The 7176-nt window shown below is 58.8% G+C and overlaps 1 protein-coding gene across 1 annotated transcript; it reads left to right on the top strand.

Moving 5' to 3' along the window:
- The first annotated feature begins 283 nt into the window (after positions 1 to 283).
- Positions 284 to 6904, top strand: ARMC5 (armadillo repeat containing 5). The gene is made up of 6 exons (XM_082856397.1): positions 284 to 788; positions 2416 to 2523; positions 2622 to 3408; positions 4451 to 4959; positions 5635 to 5767; positions 5871 to 6904. Exons 1-6 carry the CDS (start codon positions 314 to 316, stop codon positions 6688 to 6690), a joined length of 2832 nt encoding a protein of 943 aa, XP_082712523.1. The 5' UTR covers positions 284 to 313; the 3' UTR covers positions 6691 to 6904.
- The last annotated feature ends 272 nt before the right edge of the window (positions 6905 to 7176 follow it).

Raw genomic sequence — 7176 nt, 5'->3', positions numbered from 1 at the left:
CCTTGAGAGAGTTTCCCATCCATCCTAAGCTAGGCGTCTTAAGCTTGGCGCGGACTACATAACCCAGCATGCGCCGCACGCGCCTCTGGGGCTCGCACTACGATTAGATAACCACTACTCTCAACATGCCTTCTGCAACTGTGCAAGCCAGAGCACCGGGATCGAGAACTACAACTTCCGACTCGCATGACAACTGCGGCGGCGCTATTTAAAAAGCGTCAGAGAGGAGGTGCATGGCCACGTCCTTCTCTTCCAGTTCCGCTCCCTAGGATGAGCGGGGAGGAGAAGGGCGGAGCCTTAGGCCTGAGCCAAGATGGCGGCTGCGAAGCTAAGCCCCGCGGACTCGCTCTCATTCTGCCTCGCGCAGCTCACGGCGGCGGCCGGGGAGGGTCTAGGTGGGAGAAAGGACACAGCTACCAACGAGGCACCCTTGGGCCGTGCGCTCTTAGCCCTCCGTACGCGCCACGTCAAGGCAGCTGGGGGAATCGAACGCTTCCGGGCACGCGGCGGGCTCCGCCCCCTTCTCGCGGTGCTACGGCGAGCGGCTGCAGCGGGTCCCTCCCCTTCCCAGGCTGGCCCAGGCTCCGCCCCCTCGTCTGTCGAGTCAGCGGCTTCTGGCCCCGCCCCTTCTCCGGGCCCCGCCCCCTCTGCTGTGTCGTCATCGACGCCCTCGCCACCAGCGCGCCTGCGCAAGACGCTGGACTTGGCGCTCAGCATCCTAGCCAACTGCTGTACGGAAGGGGAGTGCCGGGCTGAAGTGCGCAGACTCGGAGGCATTATCCCTTTGGGTAAGTGCTCCGCCCCCATTTCCTAGAAGGATTCTACCCACACCTCTGTCTGTGTCTGGGCCTGGGCGGAGTCTTGAGTTCTTTGTGTTGTAGCCTGGAAGATCGTGCTTTCTGACGGCGCGCCCGCAGCTCTCATGATGTCATGACCCGTGACGTCACTGCTCTCTCTATAAATTATACCCTAGCCCTCTTAGATCAGATGCCAATTACCTGGGTATTGGTTGTAGAGCACCTCTCTCGCATCTGGGCTGGTGGAGGCCAAAGGGTTATTTGATGACTCTTTCAAATGATTCTTACTCTCCATTTATGTTCATAGCAGGCACTCAGTGCCTACTGTGTCCAGCCTTGTGCAGGGCTCTGAAATCCCATTTGATGAGCTGGGGGTCAGAAAGTGTAGTGGTTGAAAATGTGGGCTCTGCAGTCACCTAGACCCATCCGAGGCTAGGATTGTAAAATGGAGTAATAGCTACCTCAAAACACTGGAATAGGGAGAAAATGAAATACAAAGATAGAACACAGATATCTGAGTCTGGACTGGGTACTTCTAGTTATTAAAAACTAGCACAGTGAGAACAAATCCTGGGAATTCCCTGGCGTCCAGTGGTTAGGACTCGGCACTTTCACTCCTGGGGCCTGGGTTCTGATCCCTGGTCGGGGAACTAAGATTCCGCAAGCCTTGTGGCACAGCCAGAAAAAAAAACAACAAATTCTAAGCCAATATTTTATAATAACTATAAATGGAGTGTAACCTTTAAAATTTGCGAATCACTGTATTGTACACCTGAAACTTATTTAATACTGTACATTAACTACACTTCAATTTTTTTTAAAAAGAACAAATCCTAACAAAAGATAGCAAGCTTTTCTGTTTACCAGCGAAATTGGCGCCTCCTAGTGGCAATGTTGTGAACACAGTTTACACTTCATTGCCAGCTATGAAATTATGCCTATTTTGATGAAATCTTAATTTTTTTGATAAAATAAAACATTAATATATTTAAAATTTTCATTGACAAGAGGCCTGGCACATTAATAAGTCCTCAATAAATATAAGTTTTGTTGTTAGTGTATAACCCCCATCATTCATTCACTGTTTTGTATTTTAAATATCTCCTGAATCCATCCACTTCTTTGCCTTCTTCCATCACGTGCCCAGAGACTGTGCTGGGCTGTGCTGGTAGCTGACTTGGGTCAAGCCGTCTTCTCACTATTGCAACAGCCTCCATGTTGCTCCCCCTGCCTTATTCTTTCCCCCTGTAATCCATTCTCCCCATGGCTGCCAGATTTTATCATGTCACTTCCATTCTTAAAACGCTGTGTGGCTCCCAGTGCCCTCACATTCAAGACCTGAGCCCTTGGCCTGATCAAGGCCCTTCATGAAGTCATAGCATAAACACTAGATCTCACCTCTGGGCCTTTGCAAAGGTTACTTCGAAACCTGAAATGCCCTGTAACACTCCCATCCACCATCCTTCTAGCAAATACCTACCTATCTAACCTTCCAGACCCCACAAGTGTTAGGCCTTTTCTGGAGGCCTTCCCTGACTCTCTCAGGCCACGTTCTTGAGGTGATTAATGAGAGAGACAAGAAGGGGTAGAAACCTCAAGAGGCCAAACCCTCTTGCAGTGACTATTCTTCAGTGTGTGAAGACAGACAGCATCCAGAACCGAACGGCCCGTGCTCTGGGGAACTTAGCCATGGAACCTGAGAGCTGTGGGGACATCCACTCTGCTGGTGAGCAGGCTCTGAGGGTGGAGCCACCCAGGGCTTGGGGGTGGGAGAAGGGCTTGGGTGTCTGTCCTCACTCACCTTCTGTCTGCTTCCCTCTGCAGGTGCTGTTCCCCTGCTTGTTGAGGGCCTGACAGCCTGCCAGGACTCACAGTGCCGCCAGAGTGTGGTTCGTGCCCTCCGCAACCTGGCGGACTCACCCCAGCACCGCCTGGCCCTGGCAAAGCAGGGAGTGGTGCGCCCGCTGGCCGAGCTTCTGGCCGCTGCCCCAGACCCTGCGCTGACCTTGGCCTTAGTCCGTGCCCTCCTGGAGCTGAGTCGAGGCTGTTCCCGGGCCTGTGCTGAGCAGCTAAGTCTGGGTGGAGGACTAGGCCCACTGGTCAGCCTGGCGTCCCACCCCAAAAGAGCAGTGCGTGAGGCAGCCATCCTGATCCTTGCCAATCTGTGCGCCCAGGGCCTGGTAAGGCCTGCGCTGGGCAACGCTGGTGCTGTGGAGGTGCTACTAGGTGAACTCCGGCGGCGCCGGGACCCCAGCGGGGCTAGCCCAGCCTCCCAGCAGCCCCTGGTGCGGGCCGTGTGTCTGCTGTGCCGGGAGGCTATCAACCGGGCCCGACTGCGGGATGCTGGTGGTTTGGAGCTGCTGATGGGCCTGCTGCGGGATCCTCGTGCCAGCGCCTGGCACCCTCGTGTTGTGGCAGCCCTCGTGGGCTTCCTCTATGATACTGGGGCCCTGGGCCGGCTGCAGGCTCTGGGACTTGTACCTCTCCTGGCTGGGCAACTGTGTGGTGAGGCTGGTGATGAGGAAGAAGAGGGAAGAGAAGCTGCTTCCTGGGACTTCCCTGAGGAGAGGACTCCTGAGCGGGCAGAGGCCGGAAGCTTCCAAAGCCTCAGGTGAGTTCCCACCTGATGCTGTGGGGTAGAGTCTCTTCACTACCCTCACCCTCCGCCCGTTCTGTCTCGGTAAGACTTTTATTGACTCTGATTCCTAATTCCTTGTTCTCACTGAACACGACCACTTTCCACTCCGCATTAAATACACCTCTTTTCCCTTGGAGCCACCTTTGACCTTGGCTCCACCCCAGCACCTCTGAACTTTGGGGCCCAGACAGGTTCCCTGGAAGGTAGTATGTGCACTGGTTCTGATGATACGTTCTGGCATCTAAGTTCTTATTCTGGTACCACCACCTACAAGCTGAGTCATCTCAGGAAAGTTAATTAACTTCTCTGAGCATCGGATTCCTTGTTAGTAGAACGAAGGCTAATGCATACCTACCCCATAGAGTTGTAAAAATCAAATGAGGGCACTTTGCACCGTACCTGGCACTAAGCAGCGCTCAGTAAACGTCAGCCTCTGTGAACTCCTGACCTCATTTCCCACTGCTTTCCTGGTGCCCACGATACTCTTACACACTGGCCTTCTAGCTAGTTTTTGGACCTGGCAGATAAGTACCATATCAGGGCCTCTTTGGTTATTGTTCCCTGTGCCTAGGGCACTGTTCCTTCAAGATGCCTTGATTAGATCTCACCCTCATCAGCACCCAATTTTAAAATGTCAGCTCTCCCCTCCCTGGGCTCTTTTCTGTTCCCTTTTACTTTGCTCCGTATGCATCACTTCACACCACACTAACTGCACACTAACATACCTTGTGGTTTCTTATTTTGTTATCTGTTTCTCCTCACTGGAATATAGAGTCTAGGAGGCAGGACCTTTTGCTCACTGCTTCTCCCCAGCACCTGAAACGGGGCTTAGCACACAACAGGCATCAGTAATTGCTGAATGAGCTGGGGTTTGCCCCTACCTCCCTTTTTCCCTGTCCCCCGCTTGGGCCCACCCTCTCTCCTGGCCTCTGTCACCTCTTTTTGCACAACCGATCTTTTGGCCCTGCCCCCTCCCCTCGGCTCTGGGTTCCATTCCCTCTTTCTCCCTCGGCAGGTCCTGGCTGATCTCCGAGGGCTATGCTGCGGGCCCGGGCGACATCTCTCCCGACTGGTCCCCGGAGCGCTGTCCGCCGCCGCCGGAGCCGGCCAGTCGGGCCAGCCCCTCCCTGGGCCCGACCTCGCTGCGGACGCCCCGCGCCCTGCGCCCGCCCGGCCGCAGCCCCGCCGCCACTGCCCCCGAGGAGCCCTGGGGCCGCGAGGGGCCAGCGCTGCTGCTGCTGTCGCGCTTCTCCCAGGCTCCCGACCCCAGCGGGGCGCTGGTGACCGGCCAGGCCCTGTGCGGCCTCCTGGCCTACGTGACGGGCGCGCCGGGCTCGCCGAGCCCCCGCGCGCTGCGCATCTTGGCGCGGCTCACCTGCAACCCCGCCTGCCTCGAGGCCTTCGTGCGCAGCTACGGGGCGGCGCTGCTGCGCGCCTGGCTCGTGCTCGGCGTCGCCCCCGACGACTGGCCCGCGCTGCGCGCCCGGCCCGCTCGTCGCAGCCAGCACCAGCACCGGGAGCTGGGTGGGTACCCGCGCGCCTCCCTGCCCACGTGTGAGGCCACGCGCCCCTGCATGCCTTCCGTGCGCCCTGCAGCTCACCCGCTGTCTCACTGCCCTCCTCCACCCACCGCCCACCGTTTGGACAACCTCAGCCACTAGGTGGTGGCGGGGAGGGACTCCCTTCTGCTCCACTGTCCCCACACGCAGAGTTCTTCAGCCTCTGCCCGAGCCTTGGGGCCCAGAGACCCCAGCACTGGGCTTGGCCCGAACAGCTTAGAATTGTGCCTGTCTTCGTCTCCTTACCCAGTGTCTTCTTGGTTCCGCATTGTCCTGACTCCTGCACTGTCCTTGACTACCACTGGGCCCACTGATGGTGAACCCAGGCTCGGGCACCATGTCCTCCCAGGCCCCACCACCCCTTCCAGCCCTGCCAGGGACTGCCGGGGCTTCTGTGCCCTGTTTCAGTCCTTGAGGGCCCAGACTCACTCCCTGACCATCTCACTCCCCGTTCTTGCCCTTGACCTCCAGTTCCTAGTGTCCAGACCCCATCCCTCCAGGGCCTTCAGTCATCCCCCTCTTCCTTGCCCCGGGGTTGTTCGCCCCCGTTCCTTTCGGGGACCCAGAGGCCTGTCTTGCCCATCCCACCGCCATCTTGGATACCAGCTCCCAACCTGACCTGCTCTGCCCACACCGGCAGGTGAGATGCTGCTGCAGAACCTGACCGTGCAGGCCGAATCGCCCTTTGGAGTGGGTGCCCTCACTCACCTGCTGCTCTCTGGGAGCCCTGAGGACCGCGTGGCCTGCGCACTCACCCTGCCCTTCATCTGTCGGTGAGGGAGGCGTGGGTGCCTCACAGGGGTGGGGGGAGCAAGGTTGCTGTTCCCCAGCCCCGCCCTTTCCCACCTTCTGAAAGGTTCTCTTTTCTCCCCGAAGGAAGCCCTCTCTGTGGCGCCGGCTGCTTCTGGACCAGGGCGGCCTCCGTCTCCTCCTCTCAGCGCTCACTCGGCCAGCTCCACACCCGCTCTTCCTCTTCTTTGCTGCGGACTCCCTTTCCTGCCTCCAAGGCCTGGTGTCTCCCACTGTGAGCCCGGCCCTCCTACCTGCAATCCCCTTGGACCTGGACCCGCCCTCCCCTTGCCTCTATGAGCCTCTGCTGGGCCCCGCCCCCACGGCGGCCCCTGACCTCCACTTCCTGCTGGACTCAGGCCTCCAGCTCCCTGCCCAGCGAGCGGCCTCAGCAACCGCCTCCCCCTTTTTTCGGGCCCTGCTAGCTGGCAGCTTTGCCGAAGCCCACATGGACCTAGTGCCACTGCGGGGTCTGTCACCCAGCGCAGCCTGGCCTGTCCTGCATTACTTGCACGGCTGCCGGGGCTGCAGAGCTGCCCTGGGGCCCGTCCCTCCACCGGGCCAGCGCCTGCTGGGCTCAGAGGCTGAGGAAGCCCTGGAAGCTGCTGGCCGTTTCCTGCTGCCCGGGCTGGAGGAGGAGCTGGAAGAAGCCGTGGGCCGCATCCACCTGGGACCCCAGGGCGGCCCAGAGTCAGTGGGTGAGGTCTTCCGCCTGGGCCGGCCCCGGCTGGCTGCCCACTGCGCTCGCTGGATCCTGGGGCCGGGGCAGTGCCCACGGAAGCGGGCCCTGGCCCTGGTGGGGCTTGTGGAGGCAGCAGGCGACGAGGCGGGGCCCCTAACTGAGGCCTTCCTGGCTGTGATGATGGGGGTAGAATTGGGGGGCGAGGGTCCCAGCCTCGACGGTTGATGTCCCCTGGGAGGAGACCCGAGGATGAGTTGTCTGTGAGGAGTTCTCCCTCAGAGCGGCACAGGAGGAGGCCGAGCAGAAGGGGTCCCCGTCAAGGACCGATGACAGGGTGGACCGAGACCCGGCTGATGATCTGAAGGCTCAAGAGTGAGAAACCAAGGCGAGGCATGGGGCCCACAAGATGGAGGACCGCCCACGGCCCCAGGCACTTGGCCTGGCTCAGCTTTCTGGAGTTGGAATTAAACACTTTGGAGCTGGCTACCCCTGTCGTGTGGTGTCTCTGCTTACCTTCCTGTGGTGGTACCCCAACCCCTTCACCCATCAAGTAGGGTCCTGTCCCGGTTTCTGTGTCTCAATACAGGCCACCCTTGGCGTATAGGAGTTGTTTTCTAAATTTTTTATTTACTTATTTTTGGCTGCATTGGGTCTTCGTTGCTGCGTGCGGGCTTTCTCTAGTTGCGGCGAGCGGGGGCTCCTCTTCGTTGT

This window comes from Leucopleurus acutus, assembly GCF_964270905.1.
Source record: "Leucopleurus acutus genome assembly, chromosome: 16".
Lineage (NCBI taxonomy): Eukaryota > Metazoa > Chordata > Mammalia > Artiodactyla > Delphinidae > Leucopleurus > Leucopleurus acutus.
The sequence above is the reverse complement of the archived record's forward strand: the minus strand, read 5'-3'. Positions and strand labels throughout refer to the sequence as shown.

Coding starts and splice junctions, on each gene's coding strand:
- ARMC5 (XM_082856397.1), top strand. CDS start 314: ATGGCGGCTGCGAAGCTAAGCCCCGCGGACTCGCTCTCATTCTGCCTC. Junction 789..2,415: donor CGGAGGCATTATCCCTTTGG/GTAAGTGCTCCG, acceptor ACCCTCTTGCAG/TGACTATTCTTCAGTGTGTG. Junction 2,524..2,621: donor TGGGGACATCCACTCTGCTG/GTGAGCAGGCTC, acceptor TTCCCTCTGCAG/GTGCTGTTCCCCTGCTTGTT.